Genomic DNA, 27946 nt, shown 5'->3' on the forward strand with positions numbered 1-27946 from the left:
TCATAATAAAATTTTTTTTATTTAGGTTTGGTCAGTACAGGTGAGATATACTGGAGTCACAGGGCAATATGCATTAACAGGACACAACAGCTCATAAAAACTTAGTAACTATGCACACAGATTTTTTAAACATTCGGTCACCTAAAGATGAATGCACAGATGTATGGTGGAAAAACTATCTAACACTGAAACTACTATAGGACTCCAAGTCCAACTTCTCAGTGATAAAAACTACTGTACTGGGCAAACTTGGCAGTCCTAACCCACATCTACTCTAACAAGTCTGAATGGTGCATAAGTATATAACAGCATGAGAAGAATGCCCTTACACAGCACAGCTTCTAGATAGACAGATTTATACAGACATCATTGTTATAGATTCCCATTTACAACTTCACATTAACTCATATAAAAATAACTTGACCCTACACAAATGTTCTTTTAGCAACGTTCAAAGTAATTAACTGTTACGATTTTCAAAGTGGCAGAGGTATTGAAGCAATAAAAAAAAGGAAGAAAAAAAGGAACCAAACAAAAACACACCCACAAAAAGGCAAATTGTGACAAAAGTATGCATTAAATTTTGACAGCATCCTCTCCCCAAATTTAATGACACTGTATAAAAATCTGCTGGAAAAATATTACAAAACTGAACCCTGTACATTTACACTTGAGTCCAAGCCATTCTGAATGTGGCGGGAACCCACAGTTCGGTTACCTTTCCCACTCACTGCTTTCTCCTCTTGAGGGTCATGACTGGAGTCTGTATCATTTGAGTGATGTGTGAGAGAGTTTTCACTGCCCGTGGGAGAGTCTACACTTTCATAGCCCGCACTGAGTGGGTTTATGTAACTACTACCTCCTCTGCCAGTTCTCTCCTCTGAGCTGTTGGCGGCCTTATTACCATTCCCTGAAGAAGAAGGAAAGTCATCCTCAGTTGTGTTCCCCTCCCTGTGAAATCCAGACCCAGACGTCCGCTGGCGGGAGGAACTGCCATTACTTGGTCCATTTGCCAGACGACTGCAGTCTTTGCTTGTGGCCTCTGCCTGATCTACAGGTTCAGAAGATGTAGTCCTGCTGGTACTTGGAGCTGAAGCTTGAGACTGCTGTTGCTGATACTGCGCCAACTGCTGTCGCGTCTCCTTTAGCTGTTGCTGAAGAACTAGAATGGTGCTCTGCATCCCCTCTACTTCTTCGTCAAGTTGAATGATGAAGTCATTCAGTTCTGTGCAAAGAAGAGTCAAACCTACTTTAATACGTTAACGTATTTTAAACATTTCTGTTATGTGTGTACACATGCACTCACCCGTGCATGTGTGTATGAGAGGCCAGAGGTCAACGTAAGGTGTCTTTCTTCTATAGCTTTTTATCTCTCACTGAACCTAGAACTTGCCATTTTGGCCAGATGAGCTGACCATCAAACCTCAAAATTCACCTTCCATACCCTAAGCACCGGAGTTAACAGACCATTAGCTCCATACCTATTTCATTTGGGTGCTGGGATCCAAAATTAGGTCCTCATTTTTGCATAACAAGCACTATGCCCACAGAGCTAATTCTCCAACCCCCTAAATATTAGTGGCCAGCAACAAAGCTAAGTCAACAAATGCTTACCAAGAGAATACTGTTTTAAAACTGAAACAGCATACTTAAATAATTTACCTGGAATTTTAATCATCATACAAGAATGAGTTTGAAGGGTAACTGGATGCTTTAAATATATTTTTAAAGTAACCAAGTTAAAATTGATTCCAACCTTCCTGCCTCATACAATTGAGACAATAGCCGGTAAAATCTTATCTATGTTGACCTGAGAGTCCCTTCTCTTCGACCTCAGCCAGAGTCTTATATTAAATCTACAGCAGGTCCAGCCCCCTGGACAGTGTTGATAGCCCCCTATTGTTGCCCCCACAAAGAGGTCTGTTTCACACACAAGAATACAATCACATAAGAAATACCTAGATATTGCTACAATATGCAAGTCTATTAACTTTCTAAAAAGGCTTGGAGAAAAACAGCCTCTCAGTTGCTACATAACATTCCCACTTAACATCTACCAACTTTCTTTGCAACTAATCATCAAATACACTGCTTCTCAGTTTACATGCTCACAGTGTGTCTCCATTTCTTACTATTAATCCATTTCACAAAACAAGAAAAAAATGCAGCTACACTAAGACAAAAACAAACAAACAAAAAACAACAATAAAAGTATGGTAACAATTACATTGGTTTGTCTCAGCAGATCTAAATATTGAATCTCCTTTTTATTGAAGAGGACATTAAGGAATAATTATGTTACTTTTAATCACAAAATTGCCAAGTGTTTCCAAGATTCATACTTAAGAGAAATGATTAATGATACTTAAGCACTGAATATAATTTTTACACCTTAAACAAAACACCTTTATTCTACAAACAAAAACTTACAAAAATTTCCCAATATGTTATTAATACCTTGGGGAACACTCTAAATTAAATCATTTAGTTTTACAAGTCAATGGTAGGTGTTGCATGCACAATCTTTTTTTTTTTTTTTTTTTTTTTTTTTGGTTTTTCGAGACAGGGTTTCTCTGTGGTTTTGGAGCCTGTCCTGGAACTAGCTCTTGTAGACCAGGCTGGTCTCGAACTCACAGAGATCCACCTGCCTCTGCCTCCCAAGTGCCGGGATTAAAGGCGTGCACCACCACCGCCCGGCCGCATGCACAATCTTATGTAGCCAGAACATGCACAGAAACTCATCTACCACAAGCCTGGCAGCCTTTAAGGCCAGTGCAAAGTTAAGCAAACTTTAAACAACAAACCCCCTTACCATCCTGACTGCTTTTAAGCTCCTCACTATATTTCTTCTGTAAAGCCAACTCTGCTTCAAGCTGTGCAATACGGCCCTGGGACAGCTGCCTTCCAAGCTCTTGGTTCTCCTGGATAAGCATTCGACACTTCGCCATTAACTTTTTGCCTGTTTGGCTGCAAAGGAAAGAGCCGATCATCACAAAATGCAGACAAAGCTCTCTATAGCCTTTGCTCACAATCATGACAGCAGATGAACACAGCTATGTCACAGCAGATGCACCCTGTGATTACCATCTTCTTTTCTGGAACATGTCCATCTTCTGTACTTCGGTATTTATCAATATAGCAGCAAAAATAAACCTTAAACAAAAAGTGCTACATTTTCATGCTAAATTATCATTTGAAGCATAAGCAGGCCATTTAACGTATATCTTGGATATACTGTTAATGTAACACTAAGGTACTAAACTTTATCAAACAAAGGTTCTTTAAAAAAAATATGTGTAGAATCAGTTATAAATGAATGCCCCTTTACTACCTATAAAATACCTGTAAAAGAATGAGAATATATTCTTATTAATAAACACACATAAAGGATTCCTTTTAATAGGTAGTTGTCTGGTACAAGTCTCTTCTATACAAGAATATAGCTTTTAAAAAAACTTGCCAAATAGAAATCCATTAGTTGCTTATTTAACTTAACTGGGACATAAATTTTTTTTTTTTTCTTTTTTTGGCTATGTAGAAGAGGATGACCTTGAAATTGCAATCCTCCTCCTAAGTACTAGGATTATAGGTGTGTAATCCTCATAATAATAAAATACACTATGCCTGATGAGCATTTTAACACTGGTATGTGATTAAGACTGTATATTCCCAAATCACAAAGACCTAGATTATTTTCTAAACCTTATTTATCTGTCAGATTAGGATCACTGTACTTTTGAACACTTTAATTTTTAAATAATAGTACAGTTATTCAACTCATATAGTTGAATACCAACTAGTAATAAAACTGTAAGTAACACCTCAGTAAAACCTCACTGCTTTTAGCCTTAATAACAACAGCAACGGTAATTTCAAAGGGATTTGGCTTCAATTCGCAATTGTGATACTGACTTTGAGAAGTGCATACGAACAATTTTATATTTTTCTCATTGGATAAGAACACCTTTTTGTTGTTGTTTTTCGAGACAGGGTTTCTCCGTGTAACAGTCCTATCTGTCCTGGAACTCACTTTGTAGACCAGGCTGGCCTCAAACTCACCGAGATCTGCCTGCCTCTGCCTCCCAAGTGCTGGGATTAAAGGGGTGCACCACCACTGCCCGGTGATAAGAACACTTCTGTACTGTACCGTTCTTCCTATTTCTAGTGAGATTTACATTTGCCATACACAGGGTCCATCTGATTCTAGCAGACACCAGAGCACTAACAACAGGAGTACTTTGTGGAGAACTCTTACTGGGATGTTGCAGGTTTCCTTAAAGTATAGCTTTTGTTATAGTACAGTTTCAACAACAAAAATTGTAATTAGAATTTCCTTTAAGATATTTGTGGAACATTAAAAACCAGCACACAGAGTTTCATTTGTTCAACACATTCCCTTCACTGCTCCTGTAGCTCCAGGCACCCTCCATTTCCTATCAGCCTCTTCAGATCAGTTTCTACTGAACAAGTACTTAGAAATTAATGAGGAAATAGGACGCAGACACCACTGTAAGACAGTGGATCTCCTCCTTCCTTCTACTTGACTGCCCATATAACAACTTTGTTTCTTTTCTCTTTTTTGAGATAGGGTCTAGCCGGGCATGGTGGTGTTTGCTTTTAATCCCAAGCAGAGGCAAGAGAATCTGTAAATTTATGGCCATCCTGGTCTACAGAGTGAGTTCCAGGACAGCCAGGGTTACAGAGAGAAACCCAGGCTCAAAAACCTAAACAAAAAAAGAGGGAGAGAAAATAGGATCTCATTATGTATCCTTGGCTAACCTAGAACTAACTGTCCTCAAAATCACAGAATCTGTACACTTCTGTCTCCCAAGTGCTGGATTAAAGACACATGCCACTAGGCCTAGCTAACTGTTTCTTGCAAATCATATGCATCAGATTTTTTCAATCAGAAAGTTCTACTTTCCTGTGAATTAATAAAGATTAAGGGAGAATAAACAACTGTAAAACACATTAACTGGTCACTTGATCCCATAGAAAATATCAAGAATTTTATAATTATTAAAATACTTTATTTAAAAATGCCTAAGAGCTTAACTACTCTGCTGATGAACGCTTAGGAGGCTGATGAAGTTCTAGTATAAGTTGAAGCTAGTTCTAGGCCACCATGGCTAGAGAGACCCTGTCTTAGGAATCACCTCTAAACTTACTCTTATCTAAAACACCTTAAAACTGCTTCAATTAGCGGGGCGATGGTGGCGCACGCCTTTTAATCCCAGCACTCGGGAGGCAGAGGCAGGCAGATCTCTGTGAGTTCGAGACCAGCCTGGTCTACAGAGCTAGTTCCAGGACAGGCTCTGAAGCCACAGAGAAACCCTATCTCGAAAAACCAAAAAAAACCCAAACAAACAAAAAAACAAAACAAAAAAAACCCCAACTGCTTCAATTTTATGTTAATAACTATGCTGAATAAAATTGGTGGTTGTGTTCCTCACAAAACACACTCCAAGGGTTGGAGAGATGGCTCAGAGGTTAAGAGCATTGACTGCTCTTCCAGAGGTCCTGAGTTCAATTCCCAGCAACCACATGGTGGCTCACAGCCATCTGTAATGAGATCTGGTGCCCTCTTCTGGCCTGCAGGGGATACATGCAGACAGAGCACTGTGTACATAATAAACAAATCTTAAACACACACACACATGCACGCGCGCGCGCACATATACTCCACACGTAAAATGGTGTGGGGCTGGGAGTGTACTCTGACTTTAACATTGAGGCCTGGGGTTAAATTTTTAGTACTCTCCACCAAAGAAAAGGCTGAGGACACACCTCAATTATAAAGTGCTTATCTAGCACGGTCAAGGCCCTGGGTTCAGCCTCAGCACCAGAAAATAAGTTGAGACAGAGGGGGTGGGGGGGACTAAACTTCAAGAAAATATTCCTTTAATTTTTAAAATTCTTTTCATTCAATAACTGAGAAGTTAGCTCAGCAGTTAAGAGCATTGGGTGCCTTTCCATAGGACCCATATTTAACTACCATCATAACACGGTAGCCCAACCTTCTTGAACTCCAATTTCAAGGGATCTGATACCCTACTTGGGCCACATAAACGTCGTGCATAGACAGACATGGAGACATATCACTAATATAGATGCAAAAATAAATCTTAAAAAACAAATCGTCATCTTCTCATATATATATATATATGGGTGTTTTGCCTGCACGAAAGTCTGTGCATCACATGCATTCCTGGTTTGTGAAGGAAGTGTGTTAGATCCTCTGGACTGGAGTTTTAGATAGCTCTAAGTGCTATGTAGGGGCTGGAAACTGAACCCGAGTCCTCTGCAAGAGCAGCCAGTGCTCTTAACCACTGGGCCATCTCCCTAGCTCCTCTTTAAAAACACACAAACAAACAAACAAAAAACAGAGTCTTAATATGAAGCCCTGGCTGGCATTGAACTCCTAGAAATCTGCCTTCCTTTTGTCACCCAAGTGTTCAGGTGATTTCTAAAACCAGATAGCCACAAACTGATAGGAAATACTTAAGAGATTTACAAAAAAGAAGGGGCATTCATATATTGCTTTAATTACCAAGGGAAGGAAGCCAGATTATTTTGTGGAGATGCATATACAATTGCCTAAATGACTTAAGTGCAAACTGAAGATTACCAGTATATTCCTAAACACTCTGATGTCTTGTCAAATGAAATAGTTTAAAGTGGACAATATTACAGAGAGAATTATAGTCCATCTCTCATTAGCTCTTTTGTTTACTTTTCAAGACAGGATATGAGTATATTCCCTGAATTTCCCATTCTCCTACACCAACATCACCATTGCTGGGATTAAAGGCATAAGCCACCACACCCAGATAAAATATCTTTATCCCTCAATTGGACCTGAAACAAAGAGGGGAAATACCATATACACATACAAGAAAACGCAAACCCAATCACCTGAATCATTTCACATAGATTACTGATTTAATCGCTACTATTTTTCAAATTAATAATGTATTTTTAATACTTGATATAGTCTGGTTTAGGATTTAATTTTATGTAATAAACCCCATTTATGGGTTGTTTAAGATTAACTAATAAAAATAATACGTAGCCATTAAAAAGGTGTAATCTAGATATACTAAAAAAAATACCCAAGAGATAAAAATGGATAAAAAAAAAAATAACGCTTTGAAGCATATATGTACGGCATGATTACATTTCTTTAAAACCAATATACATAAAATCATTGCATATGCACAAATTATCTTGATGATACCCAAGATATTTAATAGCGGTTACTGGTCCTGCAGAGCAGAATGGGGCAGGTTGACGTCAGTTCACGAGTGACTTTCCATCTCCCCTTCCTCTAATATTTCAATTGTATACAAGAGCATGTATTGTCTTATTAAGACAGAAGTTACAATAACAAGAAAGCAGGCCCACAGGCCTGTTACTGTATCCAAGTAGCAAAGAAAGACTGGCTAAATTTGAATACATGTTAGTAATACATTTTACAAATTACTACTTAACCTACTAAAAATATACTTAGGCTTTTTTCTATTATGATCTGGAAATGCATAAAATAAATACAAAAGATCCAATTTGGTCACAATAGACTACTTTTAAACAGTTGGTTACTTACCCTCCAAACCCCCAGTGACAATTTTAGAAAAAGACTTGTTCCTGAAAAGTCATACAAACCACTCCTCCAACCCACCCCTGCCCCACAATCAGTTCCCTAAAGCAAACATACAGGATACTTACAATTGATTTGAACGATTAAGAGAGAACTTAAGTCACCCTTGTTAAAACTGCACTTAAACGTTGGGACAAGCTGGAACTTTTATCTTCTACTCATCTCAGACTCCATTATCACCAAGCGAAAATTCAAACTGGTGACTTATAGACGAAAAAAATTCACCTCCAGGATTGGATGGAAGCATGAAGAATATAATGCCTCATTTATCTAAATGAGCAAATGAACTTGCTAGAATGATCACTATACCTTTTTTCAATTCACAGAAAGTCTCACTTGTGCCAGCCCAGAGTTCCAACACATTATTTCCCCAATCTTCTGGCAGGTACCTTGTGAGACTGTCCCACATTATGGTCTATTGCAATATCCTGGGGCCAAATGCCAAGTCTCTTTTCTTTTATACCACCTGGAATAAAGTCTTTTAAATGAGACAGCCTTTTCCTTCACTTTGAATTTGAAGAGCACGGGATAATTTTTCCAAAGTCTTGACTGCTCTCCATAACCCCCCAAAGTAAAATATAAAGAGTACAACAAAATTATCAGAGTATTCCTTGAATTAAAAAAAAAAAAAACCCAACTATTTCAAGGCACATTTAATTTAATATCAAGAATTCAATACAAAAGGCCCAAATACAATGAAGGAACACATTCCCCCATTTAACACCAACGACAATGCTGTTTAACATGTGCCTGCTGAATGAGATGAGGGTTTACTGAATAACGTTGAGTCTCATCACAGCCAATACCTTATACAATCTAATTATAAAACGAATGCTTATAATGCTTCCAACAGTTTTAAACCTGAAGAGTGAGACCACACCTTCACGTTTGTACAGTCCTCAGTTAAAGTAAGGTTATCTACAGTTCCACAACCATTCAAAGAACAAACCATTGATAAAAACCACATATTTAAGGCTCCATTATGTAATATAGAGCTGAGAGCTAATGGATAAATATATGCTCTACTTATACTGGTAGCTATGGCTTGATTGTCTCACGGCTATTAGAAGTTGGTTCTTAGAATGTAAACCCTTTAAAAGCAAAATCACCTCATTGAGTTTTGACCCAGTAGTTCAACAATCATGAAGTCCACAGTCTTATTGGCAAAACTGATGTACAGTGTCTATAAGTCACTATGCTCAAGGTTAAGAGCGATGCATATTCCATTTTTACATTTTACTGGAATTTTACATGTTCAATTCATGATTTAAAACCTCTAGGTTTTCAATCCTCCAAACTGTCTGAAGACACAGTGTGCCACAGACTTAAGACTTCTGTTTTCCCCTCTATTTTCTTCAAACAGAAACATTTCTCAAGTGTCTACATGTTCTAGAAGGGGAATTTTTCGGAGGTGGCCTCTTCTTCGGAATAGTCCGACGGCATCAGGCCTCTGAAGCAAGGGGAAGGGGAAGAGAAAAGCTGAAACACAAGGTTCATCTGGTAAGTTTTACATTAACCATTACAAGCTGGGCAGTATAAGAATGTGGCTTTTTTTTGGCTCAAAAAGTCTGAGTCTTGGTGTGGAAACGAGTACTTGGCTGTCCCACCACAGCTTTCTCGAGGTGGGACTGTCAGGGAAGTCTTGACTGGGGAGTATGATTTGTTTACCTATCAGGCGTAAACTTCCAGGCACTCAGTTCATTTTGGGCTTGTTCCAGTTTGTCTTTAGTCTGTTCCAGTTCACCTTTCATTTTTAGGAAAAACAAGTTGATGGCTGGGTCTACCATTGTTGATCTCAGTTGGGCAACACTGGGCTGCTGGACTTGCTTGAGGTACTGGATTTGAGTCTGTGCAAAGCAAAAGAAACAATTACTACCAAACCAGAAGAAATCTTTAAAACAGAGAAATTCCCTTTTATTAACTTGACAGTGGATCAGCCTGCTTGTCAGGTGTGTAACCCCTTTGATATCAAAAGTCTCCCTAAGGTTAAGGGTATAGTTCTCTAAGTCAAGAACATGTGGACCAAGGCCCTTGAGTTCAATCTCCAGTACAAATATACACCATTTCAGAGAATAACAACAAATCCTAAAAAAGTACCAATTAAAACTGAGCATGGTGGCACATGCCTATAATTTTGCACTTAGGAAGTAATGCAGTGGATTTTAAGTAGCCTAGTAGTGGATCATTTGCCTTATATGCACAAGGCCCTAGGTTTGGTCCCTAGAACCACAAAAGAAAAAAAAGGGGACACACACACACACACACACACACACACACATTAAAAACCAAGTATTTGTTTAAGGCAATTAAGATGAGGTTATGTCTTACTTTGCAACCAAAATAGTATTAAAACAAGGGTGTATCATGTTTAGCAGTTAAAAGCATGAATTGCTCTTACAGAGGCAAAAGACGAGAGTTCTAGCTGTTAGCACCCACACTGGGCAGCCCAAAAGTGCCTATTGACTCCAGCCCAGGGGAGACTTAATACCACTGGCAGAAACCCACACAGACACATGCATTAGTAAAAATAGTGTCTTAAACCCAAATCAACCAGACAAACAAAACAAGCTGAGCACGGTGGTATGTGCCTTTAATCCCTGTATATGGGAGGCAGATAGTTTGATCTATACAGTGAATTCTGGGCCAGCCAGGGCAATATAGTGTGTGACCTGGTCTCAAAATAAACAAAAACAAGCAACAATGTTTTTATTTTAAGGACACTGAGGACTGCTGGAAAGAAGCAAATTTTAAAGTTCTACCAAGGAAGAACTGGTGAGGTCTTAGCTTACTTGTCTGAACAAGCTCTGCCTAAGCCAACCATTCTACATAAGACTCCCTGATAGATACAAGATTAGAATATATTACAATATAAACTTTTAAATTTAAAAACAGAGTAGTGACATGGCTTTATAGAAGCAAAATTCTATAGCATCTTTAGCAGAAATACATTGCTATTTTCTCTTCCATGTATGAATCATAGAGCAACAATGTTGTACAAAGTTAGAACTAAACTAGATTTAGCAAGCTGGATGTGAGCAGAATCCTAGCATTCATGCTTCTTGACTCCTAGTGGACAACTTTTTGCGTGGTACTAGAACCCTCTTACACAATTTCAACTTCAATTCTGCCACTTACTATAGCTCTAAAAGCACATTATCCAAAACATGAATTAAAATCATCTCATTTCTTTTGTATCCAAAGTACATCTGAATCCAGAGTATTTTGCTGCCCTAATGTTTGTTTTTTTAATTTTTTTTCTCTCAAGAGAGGGTTTCTTTGTAGCTTTGGAGCCTGCCCTGGAACTAGCTCTTATAGACCAGGCTGGCCTTGATCTCACAGACCTGCCTCTGCCTCCAGAGTGCTGGGATTAAAAGTGTGTGCCACCACCACCCGGCTTGTTTTTTAATTTCTAAAACACTACATTTATTATTTTGTTTGTGGCAAGTGGTGTGGTCAGAGGAAAGCTGCAGTCCCCTTCCTCTCACCATATGGGGCTAGGGTTGAACTCAGGTCACTGGGCTTGGTAGCAAGCATCTTTGTCCATCTGCCCTACTGTACCCTAAGGTTTAATTAGGATGAAAGTTTAAATTCCAGACCATAAATTTAACAGAAGGCACAGATATACTGACTTTAATTATGAGGTCCCTGCACACAAACAGAAAGGAATGTTTAATTTATGGAGATACTACATTTTTCTTTTGAGACAAAGTTTAACTATGTAGATCTGCTGGTCTGGAATTGAGAAACGTGTACTTTATAGAGCAGGGATTAAAGCCCATCAAATCTGCTCTATCTTAAAGAGATTTTTCTTTATATTTATTTATTATGTAAACAGTGTTCTGTCGGCATATATGCCTGCAGGTCAGAAGAGGGCGCCAGATCTCATTACAGGTGGTGGTGAGTAACCATGTGGTTTCTGGGAATTGAACTCAGGGCCTCTGGAAGAGCAGTCAGTGCTCTTAACCTCTGAGCCATCTCTCCAGCCCTTATTTATTTCTGTATGTTAATACGAGCAGACGCCTGAGTGCTCTCAGGCCATCAGATCTGGAGCTAGAGTTACAGAGATAGGTGTGGGTGCTAGAAGAGAACTTCAGCAAGTAAGCAATTTAACCAATGGGTCATCTTGCCCAGTTCTTATGGAAAAAAAATTTAAAGTAATTCATTTTAAACAAAAAGTATACCCTTTAATTCAAGATAATGCCATCTAGCCAGGCGGTGGTGGCGCACGCCTTTAATCCCAGCACTCGGATCTCTGTGAGTTCGAGGCCAGCCTGGTCTACAAGAGCTAGTTCCGGGACAGGAACCAAAGCTACAGAGAAACCCTGCCTCGAAAAACCAAAAAAAAAAAAAAAAAGATAATGCCATCTACTAAAGTAATTTAATAGGAGAATAAAATACATCACATAGTGTGCATCATGTGTTCTCACCATTAACTGAAACAATCTTCACAACATTGACTCAGACTAAATCCCAACAGTCAACACTTTGGTCATGAGAAGGAGGCAAATATGACTAGAATAAATTCCCTTTGCTAGGGAAGAGAACACAAGGAAAGTGAAAGACAGTTTAACCTGAATTTAATTCCCAGGATCCGCATGACATAGAGAACCAACTCCCACAAGTTGTCCTCTTATTCTCAGGTTTGTCATGGAATGAGTGCACTCATAACCATACTAAACAAACATTAATAAAAAAAAAGAAAATTAAGGACCAGTAAAGTGGCTCAGAGGGTGAAAGCACTTGCTACCTTAGTCTGCTGACCTAAATTCAATCCCCAAGATCCACAGGGTAAAAGGAAAAAATGGATCATACATGTTGTCTGACTTTCATACTTAAATTTTGCTACAGATGGAATCATGTGTTTCTGTGTAGGCCAGAGAACACTCAAGTGTTAGCCTGGGTATAAACCTCTGCTACTTTACGTCCACAAAACATCCACTTTGTTTTTGGAGGCCAAGTATCTCACTGGCTTGACACTTGCTGATTATGTCTAGGAAGCCCAGCGATCTGCCTCACTCCACTGCTATACCTCCTTAAGGCTGGGATTACAAAACACCTCCCATGTGCAATACTTTACACGGTTCTAGGGGACTGAACTTCAACAGATATAATCTTAGCCTCCATATTTTTAATTGAAATTATCACCTATTTAAATTACTACAATGTTCCTTCAATACCAACCCTCAATAGTAACAGGTATTACTAAAGTAGCCTATTATTTTCCTGACTGCTAAATTCAACAATTCATAATTCCTATTTAAACTAAAACTAACCTCCTCCCCTTTTAAAGATTTACTCGTTTGGTTGGGTGTGGCGGTGCACAACTTTGATCCCAGCACTCAGGAGGCAGAGGCAGGTGGATCTGTGTTTGAGGTCAACCTGGTCTATACAGTGAGTTCCAAAACAGCCCTATATAGACAGAACCTATCTCAACATATAAAACCAAACCAAAGATTTATTCATTTTATTATGTGTTATGGGTATTTTGCCTAAATGTCTGTATGAACACCACATAAGATTCTGGTGCCTAGAGAGGTCAGAAAGGGCTTTGGATCCTTTGGGACCAGAGTTACAGTTCATAAGGCACCATCTGGTTGCTGGGAATTGAACCTGGGTCCTCTTCAAGAGCAATGAGTGTTCTTAACAGCTGAATAACTCTGCCCTGCCTCTGATCACTCTGATCAATACCTAGAGGCTGGTGGTGGGGTGGGCAGAAGAGCAGGATTACAGCTTCTGCTTTACTAACAGTATAATCTGCTCTTCCTAAATTCAATCTCTTTCCGTCACTCTGTTACATAATATAAACTTGAGATTCACCTATGATTCATTCTTAAATCCTTCCCCAACAATATCTAATTGATCAAATCCTACTGATTGTGACTTGAGACTATCTTATCACATCCTACCGGTGAGTTTATTATATGATTTAAAGACCCTGCTTCCCTGCCCAGCTAGTTTTCTTATTTTAATCTCAGCTAGAGGCTGCTGGGCTGTCACTCAGTACAAAGTGTGCCTATCATGCACATACAGTCGCATAAACAGGTGTACTTGGTGAGCTCCCATAATCTCAGCACTCAGAAAGTAGAGACAGGAAGATGAGAAATTCAGCCATTCTCAGTTACTAGAGATTTTAGGGCTGATTCACATATTTCAAGAACACAAACAAGCGTGACAAGAGAAAGGAAGAAATCTACCTTCCATTCTCAAGCCAGTCATCTACCCAAAATATCGGTTCACAACCCCATGAGTATCTTGCTGAAAAATTCTGCACAGGTAGTTGGGCAAGGTGGTACACTCCTTTAATCCCAGCACTGAGGCAGAGGCAGGTGGACCACTAAGAGTTCAAGCCAGTCTGGACTACACAGGAAGTTCTAGACTAGCCAGCGCTACAAAGTGAGAGAGACCCTGTCACAGAAAACAAAAAATTGAAAAAATTTAAAATTAAGAAAAAACTTCTTGCCATTACTTATACCTAGGATAAAACCTAAGTCCCCAAGCCTTTAACTACTTTTCAGCCTTACCCAAAACTCCCAACTTTATGTGTCTTTCCCCTGCTTTTTTTTTTTTTTTTTTTTTCCTGCCTACTTGTGTTCCCCAATAGCTCTGCTATAGGCCCAAAGCAGTTCCTTTATTAATCAGTGGTAATCATAGCATACAGAGGGAAATCCCACATCACAGAATCTGAATTATTCTGTTAAAATGTAGGGAAGGGAGCGTAGTGAGGAAATACTGGACCAAAACCAGACTGAAAACCAGCTGGGCAAACTTCAAACTTTGCATTTCTATGTCTGTTGTCAAAGTGCTCTTCAGATCTCCAACCCCTTTCAATTTGTTGACTGCGGCACACTTCTTTCTCTTGGACTGGTTCCACTTCCTGTTAGCAGCTTTTTTCAGCGAACATCCTACAACTCTGGATCTCCAACATCTTGGGGTCTCCATGCAATTCAGGCATCCTACAACTCTGGATCTCTATTATCTTGGGGTCTCCATGCAGTTCAGGTTTCATCTTCACAGCTTCCCATAGTGACCTTCCTGGGCCTCCATTCAGGGACATCCCAACACATGCCTGGCCTCAGCAGCTTTCTGTCCTTAGCTCTAAAGCCAGAATCGTGGCTGAAGCTGCCAAGTTCTGCTGCTTGGTGGGACTGGAACATTGTCATTCCTTTTCCCCTGCTTTTTTTATTCAGTGCTGCCTGCAAAGCTTCAGTTCTGAATCCTAACTACAAGAACACTGCTGTACTATTCAGGGGAAAGGCATAAAAATATAATGACCAGGGTTGGAGAGACAGCATGATTGTTCTTGTAAAGGATCTAGGTTCAGTTTCTAACACTCATGTGGTGGCTCACAGCAGTTAGTAACTCCACTGTCGGGGGGATTTGATGCCTACTTCTGGCCTCCACAGGCACCAGGCATACATGTAGTGCACAGACATTAAATGTAAGCCAAACTTGCATATACATAAAAAAAAAATATTAAAAATATTACCAGAAAAGGTTAAGGTAAACTAAGGTAAAATAAACAAACACAACACAAAAACCTAAAACAAAATTCATTTTTTTTTTTTTTTGGTTTTTCGAGACAGGGTTTCTCTGTGGTTTTTTTTTTTTTTTTTTTTTTTTTTTTTTTTGTTTTTCAAGACAGGGTTTCTCTGTGGCTTTGGAGCCTGTCCTGGAACTAGCTCTGTAGACCAGGCTGGTCTCGAACTCACAGAGATCCGCCTGCCTCTGCCTCCCAAGTACTGGGATTAAAGGCGTTCTCTGTGGTTTTGGACCCTGTCCTGGAACTAGCTCTTGTAGACCAGGCTGGTCTTGAGCTCACAGAGATCCGCCTGCCTCTGCCTCCCGAGTACTGGGATTAAAGGCGTGCGCCACCACTGCCCGGCCTAAAACAAAATTCAAAATCAAAATTTTGATGGAGTACCACTACCCACACAGTCTTTGACTAGGCATGATGATCCAAAATACCACCATGTAAACAATCGCCAGAGATTCCGTTGGTAGAGTGCAAATTGTCTATGTCTGGCAATAACAAAAAACCAAAATCCCAAACTATGTAAAAATTAGGAATCAAGATGAAAGCAAGCACTCAAGACCCTTTAGTGACATAGGAACCTTCATTCCATGCACTCTCCATTCCACCCTTCACAAAGTGTGCACTTATATTTGCCATTACCAGTGTTTAAAAATTACTTGTAGTGATGTGGATTCCTCAACTAGAGATTGCAACATTGAAATACTTACAGTACACTCTTGCATCTCCTGTTCCTTGGTTGCTAATCGCATGACAAGAATGTTTTCTCTGCGTGCAGACTCCTGCTGTTGCTGCTTTAGTTTTTCTTCAGATTCCCTTAAGCCAGTCACATCATTTGCTGAGAAAAAATCCAAAACATCATAAATCTCATTTCAAAATCAAACTGAACTAACCAAAAGAAAGCTCTCTCAAGAGTAATCAAAATCACAGTTTTTGAAACATGGTACTTTTTCCTGATCATGAGACCTCCCCCAGGAAGCAATAGCTAAAGCATACTATTATACTGAGCTGTTTCTGTACTTAAATCAGGAAGCCACACTATCTACACTCACAGTTCATTTAATAATTACAAAAACCCCAATAATACATTCTAATCTACTCTCTAACAATGACATTAACTCACCTGGCCTGGCAGTAACCTGTCTTTACTACAACACTCTGGAGGTGGTGGCAGGGAGATCTTAAGTTCCAGAGCAGTTTTGGCAACACAAAACAAAAACCACTAACTACATGAACAAATAGCACCATCAACTTTTTTTTTTTTTTTTGGGTTTTTCGAGACAGGGTTTCTCTGTGGTTTTTGGAGCCTGTCCTGGAACTAGCTCTTGTAGACCAGGCTGGTCTCGAACTCACAGAGATCCGCCTGCCTCTGCCTCCCAAGTGCTGGGATTAAAGGCGTGCGCCACCACCGCCCGGCCACCATCAACTTTTATAAGTCACATCTATATGAGTAATATAGTCACAAAATTTGTCATTTAGGTTCTCAAAAATCTATTACTAGTTGTTTCCATGCATGTCTCTTCTATGCTAACAGTTTATGTAGTTAAAATTCCCGTGTAGAAGGTAGTTAGGTACATACCAAAGATCCAAGCAGGTCTAAGTTATCCTAATTGTACTTAATTTTGCTAAAATCAGGCATGCCATTGTTTACTAAAATAAGTATCTGTCTTCCTTGGTGCCTGGGAGTCTGTCAGAAGAAATCACCTTTAAAGCATCATTCACTACATTTTCCAACTCCCTACAGGGCCTGGACACAGTTCTTGTAATAAAATGCTTGAACAAAAAAACGGCATCTACTTTGACAAAGCTAATTTACACTGTAACAAGTTTTCAAAAGACAACTACACAATCTTCATTTAGGAAACCAAACTTACAATTGAGATCTGTGTACTTTCCCTCCAAAGCTTGAACATATGCTTCATATTGTTTCCATCTAGTAAAAAACAAATTCCTATTAGTGCTTATATCGAAATTACCTTTATTTAATAAAAATAAAAAAAAACTCCCCCCCCCCCCAGAAAAACAAAACCCAAAATACATGCCGGGCTGTGCACACCTTTAATCACAGCACTTGGGAGGCAGAGACAGGACGATCTCTGTGAGTTCCAAGAAAGCCTGGTCTACAGAGCAAGTACCAGGACAGCCAGCCAGGACTGTTACATATAAAAATCTTGTCTTGGAAAACAAAACAAAAAGACAAAAATACCCACAATAAGACTAAGAACTGTGTTGGATCACTTTTAACTTTGAGATAAACCACAAACATAGCTTAATCAGAAATATACTCATTAGCCTCATTATTTCTTCTCAATTTACATTAAGACAGGTAAAAGAAAGTATACTAAGGTAAAAGACCACATCTAAGTTGGGCATGGTGACAACCAGCCTACAATCCTAGTTACTAGGAAGGGATGCTCCAAGCCAGTGTAGCAATTTATCACGACTATCTCATATTGAAACAAAAAGAAACAGGGCACAGTGGTAGCACACACATTTAATACTAGTACCTAGGAGGCAGAGACAGGCTGAGTTCCAGGTCAGCCTGGTCTACAGTGCGAGTTTCATGACAGTCAGAGCTACACAGAGACCTTGTCTCCAAACAAACACAACCAAAAAGGAGCCTGATCATGGTTGATCAGTAAAGCATTTGCTGAGCATGAGGCCCTTGGTTCAATTCCCAGTAGTGTGTGTGCGTGCTGGGGATGGGGATACAAAGATAAAAGTGTTCTCTACTGTGGCATGCCAAGCCTCATGCTCTTCTCAGATTCTGAGTGAGATCACACCACATGTGTTTAGATATTACCAATTATTAAGATTACAAAGCATAATAAAAACACTATTCTAGTTTCGTTATGCTCTCCCCTGAAAGAGAAAAATGTTCTTAACTATATGGAACTATTCTTTTTGAAAGTACATTATCTCAAAATAGTATTTTTCCCAATCATAAATTATCATGTCCACACTTATGGGGTACAGTGCGATAATTTAATATGTCCATGCATGCAGTGTGGAATGACCAAAACGTTAATTACCATTTCCATTGCTTTAAAATGATATTTAATTACTTGTGTTCAGAACCTTCAAACTTCCCTCTATTGGCAAATCAATGTTTTTTTGTTTGTTTGGAGACAGAGTATCACTATATATATCTTTGTGGACTACACTGGCCTTGAAAATGATCCACCTGCCTCTGCCTTGACTGTTGATATTGAAGATACCCAAACAGCAGGGACTTCCTTGTTCAGAACCCTGGATTAGTCACAAAACACCCAAACACCTGTGTTCACAGAGAGCCTTAATAAGGGGAGGTAGGGGGAGAAAAGCTAAAGTGACTGCCTTAACTTTCTGACTCAGGCAGAAAACAGCAGCAAATGACCCTGCAAGCATAATTTTCTTTAAGATTTTAAAAAACCTACTTTTATTTTATGTGCATTAGTGTTTTGCCATGGGTGTCAGATCCCCTGGGACTGGAATTACAAACAGTTGTGAACTGCCATGTGGGTGCTGGGAACTGAACCCAGGTCCTCTAGAAGAGAATTAGGTTTAATTTTTTTTTTTTAAGAGGAAAAGGGGAGGTCTGTGCCAGAATGGGCTACAATACAGTGGATTAGTTTGATTGGGCTTTTGAGTGCTAAACTTTGGTACTTATCCTCAGAAATGAGTCTGGCATAGGAAAGTACCCCAATAAGAAAAAAGACCTTGGTGGCTAGCTTTAGGGATGTAGTCTAATAGCAAGGAGGGAATGGGGAGAGGGAAGGACAAGGTCGGCCAGAGTCACATAATTCAAAGTAGATTGTGTGTGACTCGCATCTGCCATAATATACACGTGTGGAAGAGCCCAGAGGATAGTTTTGTTTTTAATCTGTCTACCTTTATGTGGGTTCTAGGGATTGAACTCAGGTTAAAGCCAGGTTTCTACAGGAAGGATCTTTATATACTGAGCCATCTTGCCTTCCCTGTGTCTGATTTACTAAACTGAACATACCCTCTAGCAAGTCATGTATTAAATAAAAATGCTTCCCATGTAACAAATCTTAGTATTTTAGCTCTAAAAGAAAATTTGGTTTCTGTGTCAGTCTAGAAATCACCCAAGCTAATGTTATAGTTCTTGTTTATCTACTGGAGAACCATAGGAAACATGTCCAAAAAACATACAAAGTGACTTAAAAACGTAAAACTGAGCTGGGTGATGGCAGCGCTCGCCTTTAATCCCACCACCTGGGAGGCAGAGGGAGGTAGGTGGATTTCTGTGAGTTCCAGGCCAACCTGGTCTATAAAGCTAGTTCCAGTAGAGCCAGGGTTACACAAAGAACCTGTCTTCACAAGATCTCCTGAGCAAATTGGGAGCATGGGGACCATGAGAGGGTTGGGAGAGGAAGGGAGGGGGAACAGAGAAAACTGTATAGCTCAATACAATCAGTTTTAAAAATCTTCAAAAAAAAAAAAAATCAGCAACAAAGTACACATCTTTATTATTCCTAGCCCTTGATGAGCTAAGGCAGGAGGATCCTGACTTCTACAGGAAAACCCTGTTTCAAACAATCAGCAACAATAAAAATCTGCAAAACAAGCAAACCCAGAGTACAGATGGCATAAAGTTTACAGTAGTCACAGTATGTTGTCTATAGATTTTTTTTGAACTTTTGACGAATGAACATTTTACCTCAGAATTAACTCATCCCGTGCCATAACTTTGAAATCTGTTTCACTCAGACGGACCTATAAAGAAAATTAAAAATGGATTGAGTACTCTTCCAGAGAGGCGCTCTGTGCTGAGCTAGGAAACATCTCCGGAACTGGATTATTTAAATACCTCAGTACTTCACAACTCTGAAAACTAGCCTGACTGTTCCTTTACAACTAAAAGTGAGGACTAGAGAGACAGCTTAGTGGTTCAGGGTGCCTGGAGTGCTTCCAGAGGACACCAGTTCAGTTCCCAGCACCCACATCAGTAGGGAGTGACAAATCCCTTTAAGTCCAGCTTCAGAGGATCTAATACCCCTTTCACACTGCAGGGTGCCCCCACAACATACAGATACACAAAAAACTGAAACAAAGAAAAAACAAAAACCAAACCAAAAACAACTCCCCCCAAAAAATCCCTACTAAAAATGAAAGTCAAAACAAGATTAGAATGCACATGCCATATGACCCAGTTGCATTCTTTTTGTTTAATCTATTTAAATTTATTTTATATGCAGTGATGTGAAGGTGTTAGATTCCCTGGAACTGAAGTTACAAACAGTTGTAGCTGCCATGTGGGTTCTCTGGAAGAGCAGCCAGTGCTCTTATCCATGGAACTATCTATCTCTCCAGCCCCCAGTAGTTGTATTCTTGAGCATATATTCATAAGCAGCTTTACTTGTGATGGCCCAAAGCTGGAGTCATCCAAGTGTCCCTTAACAGGCTAAGTATGTATAAAACTACGATTCAGCCATATCATACAACATTCTTCAGCATTAAGTGAAAATAAGACTACTGATATAGGAAACAAATTTGAAGGAAGTTATGCTGAATGAAAAAATAATCTCAAAAGGACACACACGCATGATTTCTTTTACACAGCACTCAGGTTAGTTAAAGAAGTGGAACAGATTATAATAACAAGGGTTGGGGATGGAGGGAGAGGGTCAAAGTGCCCATAAAGGAGAGCCTGTGGTGACCGTTCAGATGCTGACCTTGATTGATGGTTCCCACACAAAGCTGCACATGGTAAACCCCAGTATACCAGTTCCCTAGTTTTTTTTTTAACGAGGCTCATAGAACATCCCTGAATATTTTTAAAATTTATCCATTTATAACTTTCCAATAAAGTTTAAAAGTAAAACATAACTGAAATTGTTTCATACATTTAGAAATGTTTTCCCTTATATATATATATATATATATTTTAAAAAATGCCAAGGTTTTATTAATTTCTGTCATAAAAAAAAAGAAAATTCGGGGCTGGGGAAATGGTCAGTGGTTAAGACCATGTACTACTCTTCCAAGAGACCTGAGTTCGATTCCCAGCACCCATGTAAGATGGCTAATAACCACCTGTAACTCCAGTTCAGGAACCTAACGCTTCCGGCCTCCATAACACCTGAGGCAATGTGTACATCCCCAACACAATAAATCAGTCGTGGGGGCTGGAGAGTTGGTTCAGAGGTTAAGAGCATTGATTGCTCTTCCAGAGGACCTGAGTTCAATTCCCAGCATCCACATGGTGGCTCACAACCATATAGAATGAGATCTGATGCCTTCTTCTGGTGTTCTGGCATATATGCAGGCAGAACACAGTGTACATATTAAATAAATAAATCTTAAAAAAATAAATAAATCAGTCGTTTAAATATTTAATGAACAAACACTAAGCTTTTCCAATTGAGTTACAAAATCAAGTCTTCTATAAACTATATTATTCTTTTTAACAAAACCTCAGAGTATATGTAGTGTATCTATGCTATAAATGTAATAAGCTAAAATTCAGTGTAGGAATATAGAACTGGGAAATCAAAAGTTAGGAAAGGAAAGAAGAAAACACTATAAGAACTAACTGGCTGTAGCCCTGAAAAATCCACAAGAGGATGGATTTAAGTTACAGTCCTGGGTTTTAATAAATTAGGAGGGAAAATTTAAAAAAAAATCATCTGTAAAAGAAAGATTAGAAATTGTACATGACATGTGTATAATAGTCATTTAATTCAGGCTAAGAATTGAGAACCACAGTATCGCCTTCTAAAAGCCGTGATCCTTCATGCTAAATAGGGCACACGCAGATACACATCCAACACTCTGTACCCCTGATGCAAAGTACAAGGGAAAGGAAGTGAAAAATAAGAACAAAGAGTAGTCCTTTAGGCTTTAACAAGCAAAGTGTCTGAAGCTGCTCAAACAACATACCTTTTTAGGAAGAGGCTCTTCGTTGGTCATCTTGCACCCTAAAAAAGCAGGGGGAAGGGTGTTGGGGAAAAGATTCTCAGTTGATTTTCTTTCAATTCAAAGTTATTCCTCTCAAAGTTAAAACTGCTTCTTTCACACAAATGTTCAAGCAACTCTTAATGTGAAACAGTTATCACTGCAGTGGAAGGAACTCAGTCCAGGATAGCTTCCTGCACACTCTGTCTGGTAAGTGCTGTCACTGACGTTAGCCCGGGATAGCTTTAATTTACAAAAAAAGTACAAAGACATGAGTTCCTCTGTAGCTTTCAACAAATTTCCTCTTTGTTAACATCTTTCATTATCATGGTTATGTAATTTTTAAAAGTTCCCTATAAGTCCCGACCTCAGAGGACCAGCACCAGCCAGTCTCCTGACTAGACTTCTATAGCATCATGTTTTCACCATGAAGCAGAATGCACCATTTAATCACCACTCTGATAACAGTAACTACAGAGTATACATATCTTAATGGAAATATGCTTACACCACATGATTGCATGCCAAAGCAATCTATATTTCAAAATTAGCTTCTTTAGATATATTTATACAAAGTTCATCTAACTGTTGCAAAAGATAGGTAATTTAACATAACCACTACACGCTTCTATCAGCAGCCAGCCCCCCTCCCTTGATTTTCGAGACAGGGTTTCACTATGTAGCTCCTGGAACTCACTATGTAGATCAGGCTGGCCTTGAACTCACAGAGATCCACCTGCCTCTGCCTCCCAAGTGCTGGGATTAAAAGTCTACATCCACTACCACCTGGCAGTCATTACTTACTAAACCACAAATTCACATACTACAGAAAGACAGAAACATGTAACAAATGTACCTTAAATAATGCATTTCAATACAAGTTGGGGACAAATAGATAGAACAGAAAAAAGCTAATCTAATAAATATAAAACTTTCTTTTGAAGATTTTATGAGCACTAAATACTATTCAACTTAAGTCTGGGGTCCAGTATTTTTTTCCCCAAATCTAAATTGATTTGAAGTAATAATTTATACACAATTAAAACTTCAGTTCTTGGGTTGGAGGGAAGGGTTAGCAGTAAAATGCTCTTTTTTCTTTTTTTTGGTTTTTTTGAGACAGGGTTTCTCTGTAGCTTTGGTGCCTGTCCCGGAACTAGCTCTTGTAGACCAGGCTGGCCTCGAACTCCCAGAGATCCGCCTGCCTCTGCCTCCCAAGTGCTGGGATCCCGGTTCTAAAATGCTCTTAAGAGGACGTGAATGCAGTTCCCAGCATCCACGTAAAGTGGCTTACGACTCCAGTGCCAAGGGATTTGATACTTCTGGCCTCCACAGGCAAACATGAACACCGGCATACACATCCACAATTAAAAATAAATCTTTAAAAAAGTTCTTTGGGGAGGGAGAAATAGCTCAGTGGTTAAGAGTACTGGCTGCTCTTCCACAAGTCCTGAGTTCAATTCCCAGCAACTGCATGGTGGCTGTGGGATCTGATGCCTTCTTCTGGTATTAAGTCAATAGAGCACTCATATATATAAAATAAATCAATAGATCTTGGGGGGGGTTCTTATAACACATCTGTTTTCTTTTTGTTTTTCTTTCTTTTCTTTTTCTTTTTTTTTTGTTTTTCCAGATAGGGTTTCTCTGTAGCTTTGGAGCCTGTCCTGGAACTAGCTCTTGTAGATCAGGCTGGCCTTGAACTCACAGAATGCTGGCATTAAAGGTGTGTGCTACGCCCTCCCCAGCTGTTTTTTTTTTTTTTTTTCTGTTTTCTGATATTCAAATTTAACCAGGAAACATAGTTATTCCTAGGTCCTAGTTCTCACAGACTATTCATCAAAATTCCCTTACATCTTTAACCACTTTTTTTTTCATTTTATTTTACTCATCTATACTTAACAGAAATTCAACACTGTAAGTTAGGTGTGGTGGTACAGGCATTAAATCCCAGCACTCTGCAGGAACAGGCAGGTAGATCTCTGTAGTTTGAGACCAGGCTTCATTGAGAGTTCTAGACAGTCGAAGGTACATAGAGATCTGTCTCAAAATTCTGAACTATTAAAATTTTGACTGAAGAATTTGTTGTATGGATTTTTTAAAAGATATCTAATTTTTTTTCTTTTCTTTTTGGTTTTTTGAGACAGGGTTTCTTGGTAGCTATGGAGCCAGTCCTGGAACTCGCTCTGTAGACCGGGCTGGCCTTGAACTCACAGAAATCCGCCTGCCCAGCGATATTTAATTTCTTAATGACTACTTGAGATTTATCAAAATTTACCAAAGTAAAGATTTCCCAATATCAATTTTACATACATTCCCAAATGAACTAGATATTCTAATCATACCAGCACTAAACCTTGGTTCTCAAATTAGGTCTGTTGTACAAAGAAATTAAAATTTTAGGAAAACACTCTAAATGACCACATTATAAATTATAGCTTAAGTCTTCTCTATTCAAAAGTCAAGGGTTAGGGAAGTGATATATAGTTGTGGACTGCATGATAAGCGCATGCAGAGTCTGGGGTTTGAGCCCCTGGAATTGCAAATGAGAAATAATACACACTTTTATATTTTGAGAAACTGGGACTTACTGAGTTCCAGACCAGTCAGGGCTACACAGTGAGACCCTGTCTCAAAAACCAGAAACAAAAACACAACAAGGAAGCATGCCGAGTGTGGTGCAGCACATACAGCTCATACAGCACACACTCAGGAGGCACAGGTTGCAGAGTTTCAAGTTCTACACAGCAAGGAAGTTGCAAGCCAGCTAGGGCTACAAAATGACACACCATGTTAAAAAACAAAGACAAAACAGAAAAATTCAACGCGACCAACTTGCCAACCTTACGACAGGGTTAGAAATGGTTTTAAAATTATGTAAGGGGGAAAGCAGCTGGAGAGATGGCTCAGAAGTTAAGAATACTAGCTGCTCTTTCATAGAACTGGGGTTTCATTTCCAGCACTCATACTGTAGCTCATAACTATTGTAACTCCAGTTCCAGGAGACCTGACACCCTCTTCTTCCAAGGGCACCGCACAGACATGGAACAGAGACATACATGTAGGCAAAACACCCACACACATAAAATAGAATAAGTAAGCCTATATATACTTATTTAGAATGTCATCGATGCCGAGCTTAGGTTGTGGAATTCAGTTTTAGTTGATCGGTGCCTAGCATTCCAGATCCTAACACTATGATCCCAAGTTGGGCAACTTAGTCTCTGGAGAAAGGCGAACACAAGCCAATACAACTTTATGCAAGACATGTATATGCCTCTCAATAAATCACAATGGATATAAGAAACCGACTACCTGACAGTGCTGGAGCCTCAGCATGCACTACAAAGGGACAAGTTACAAGGCAGACCACCATTTCAGTCAGTTACATAGGCTTACTTGAACAAGTAAGTCACTTAACTCGGGGCTTCAGTTTCTCTGTCAGCAAAAGAGAAAACCAACCAGTGTTGGTGCACTGAGTGCTGCAGACCTCTGTCACTGGTGGCATAAAAAGACTATACAAACAACGACTGTTTAAACACAACAGAAAAAAAAAGTAACAAACATTAGGAAAATAAACTCCACCAGTTTCATCTTTTTTTTTTTTAAAGATTTATTTATTATATATACAACATTCTGCCTCGATGCATTCCCGCACGCCAGAGGAGGGCACCAGATTTCAGTACAGATGGTTGGGAGCCACCATGTGGTTGCTGGGAATTGAACTCAGGACCTCTGGAAGAGCAGTCAGTGCTCTTAACCTCTGAGTCATCTCTCCAGCCCCCCACCAGTTTCATCTTTAAGGCACATAAAGAACACTGATAACATAAACTCTAGTCTGATGGAAGAGTATCACATTATATCCAATAGCTTATACAATTATGGGAATACTGAAATTTTTCTTCCAAGTTTAGTTAACTACAAGAATATAAAGTATTCAAAGGTAGAAAAAAGGAGGTAATTAAAAACATAATCTTACATATCCTGCTTTGCTAAAGGGTCCACTAAAGCAAAAATTGCTCCTTTGCTATGGAGTGAAGAACTAAAGCACTCTTGGAAACATCTTTAGAAGTCAACTTCAGTCCCATCAGAAGCCATCCAGTGACCTGGAGTCTTTCCCGGACTCCTGTCAGTTGTTACTGGATCAGTGAAACCTAGCCACCTCGAAATTGTCCTCAGTCGTTTCACAAGTCTGTTTACCTATGAGAAAACCTGATGCTCAGGTTTTTTTTTAAATCTGCCATTTTTTAAAAATTTATGTTTATGGATGTTTTGTATGTAAGTATGCAAACCACGTGCAGGCCTGGTGCCGCCCACAGAGATCACAAGAGGAAGTCAGAATCCCAGAAATAGGAGTTAAGGATAGCCCCGAGGCATCATGTAGAAGAGTGGAAAGTGTCCTTAACTGCTGAGCCAACTCTCCAGTCCTAAAACTCAATATAAAGGGGGGGGACAACAAAAAACAGAATTTGCAGTAACAGATCTTCCACTTTTGAAACAATAAAACTAAATGGAAAGAGGAAAGAGGCATAAATAAAACTTACTAGCAAATCAAACTTATGACTACAGCATGCTCCCTGAAGCTGTAACATACTCGCTGATCTTTACTTAGTCCTTTGGGGTCAATTTAGCTTAACTTCCTCCTCATCAAACCAAGAACTGTGGGCTGGAGCAATAGCTCAATGGCAGATTGTTGGCCTAGCATGCACAAGGCCTAGGATTCCGTTCCTAGCCGTCCCCCCCCCGACCCCCTGGGAGAAAACACACACACACAAAAGCTTAGGCCTTTTCCTACTGTGCTTTCACGCTTATGGAAAACAGTTTTAAATACGGTCAAACCAGCGTCACAGAGATCCAAAACAAGACTGAAAGTTGACGAAAAATTTCTCGAAGCTGTCAAAAAAATCAATTATTCTCCTCAAAATGCATGCACTTATTTAAAAATGGAAGTCCACGGGAGAACGTGGCTGCAGTGACAAGCTACTGCGTGACGTGAAATTCGGCTTGAAACCGAACCCTTCGTTTGTGCTTGGCAGAACTCGTCGGTGTCGCTGGGTCGCCGGGTCGCCGGGAACCAGTCCTGGGAGGTGGGAGGGGGCGACAGAGGCGGGGAAAGGGCCGGCATGGCCAGTCAGCCCCGAGAGGGCGGCCTCCGGCCTCCCCGCCTCCCCGGCCGCGGGAACGCCCGCTCGCCTTGTCCCCGGCCGCCGCCAGGGACGGAAGGAAAATGGCCCTGACGCGGCGGAGCGTCCCCGCGGGCAGCGCGCCGCTCCGGCTAACGGGAAGCCTGCGCGGTCCCAGGCCCGACAGCCCTTCCGGCCCGGGCTGCGTCTTCCCGGGTCTGCGGCGGCCGCGCCTCGATCCCCGGTCCCGCAGGCCCTCGCGGCCATTGCCGCTGCCGGCCGCACCTACCTTTCCAGCCCGAGGCTGCGCGGGCGTCGCCAGTCACACAGGCCGAGGCCGCGCCGCCGCCGGCCCCCCCGCGCTCCTCCCGCCGCAGCCCCGGCGCTAGCCTTTATTTGCGGGTCTCGCAGCCACAAAATGGCGCTGAGGGAGGAAACCAGGCCCCGCCGCCGGCCCCGCCCCGCCCGAGCGCGCCCCGCCCCGAGCGCCCCGCCGCCACCCCGCCCGTGGCCCACTCACCCGAGACGCGCCTCTCGGGCACTGCCTCGGTCACCGCGCCGGGGAGGAGCGGCGAGGGGAGGCCGGCCGGCCCGCTCGGGGCCTCGGGGCGCGGAAGAGCCGCCGCCGCCAGCCGCTGCACCGAGACCGGCCTCCGCGGCCCGCGCCTGCCCCGTGGGGGCTCTGCAAGCTCAGCCGGGTCGGGGAGGGAAGCGGCCGGAGAGGAGGGCGGGCCCGCGAGG

The 27946-nt window shown here is 40.5% G+C and overlaps 1 protein-coding gene across 4 annotated transcripts; it reads right to left on the bottom strand.

The window, feature by feature from the left end:
- Positions 1-27855, bottom strand: Wtap (WT1 associated protein). 4 transcript variants are annotated; one of them, XM_057756353.1, is made up of 8 exons: positions 27726-27855; positions 22074-22111; positions 19852-19907; positions 17063-17121; positions 15899-16026; positions 9326-9504; positions 2813-2967; positions 1-1225 (listed from the first exon to the last, which is right to left on the bottom strand). In XM_057756353.1, exons 2-8 carry the CDS (start codon positions 22101-22103, stop codon positions 642-644), a joined length of 1191 nt encoding a protein of 396 aa, XP_057612336.1. In that variant the 5' UTR covers positions 22104-22111; positions 27726-27855; the 3' UTR covers positions 1-641. The 4 variants fall into 4 exon arrangements, 3 of the variants coding, with proteins under 3 accessions (XP_057612336.1, XP_057612328.1, XP_057612344.1); XM_057756345.1 differs by lacking the exon at positions 27726-27855 and adding an exon at positions 27495-27639; XM_057756361.1 differs by lacking the exon at positions 27726-27855 and adding an exon at positions 25482-25614.
- Between the last annotated feature and the right edge of the window lie 91 nt (positions 27856-27946).

The sequence above is a fragment of the Chionomys nivalis genome, chromosome 2 (assembly GCF_950005125.1).
Source record: "Chionomys nivalis chromosome 2, mChiNiv1.1, whole genome shotgun sequence".
Lineage (NCBI taxonomy): Eukaryota > Metazoa > Chordata > Mammalia > Rodentia > Cricetidae > Chionomys > Chionomys nivalis.

Coding starts and splice junctions, on each gene's coding strand:
- Wtap (XM_057756353.1), bottom strand. CDS start 22,103: ATGACCAACGAAGAGCCTCTTCCTAAAAAG. Junction 16,027..17,062: donor AAAGTACACAGATCTCAATT/GTAAGTTTGGTT, acceptor ATTTTTTCTCAG/CAAATGATGTGACTGGCTTA. Junction 9,505..15,898: donor AGGAGATGCAAGAGTGTACT/GTAAGTATTTCA, acceptor TGCTTTGCACAG/ACTCAAATCCAGTACCTCAA.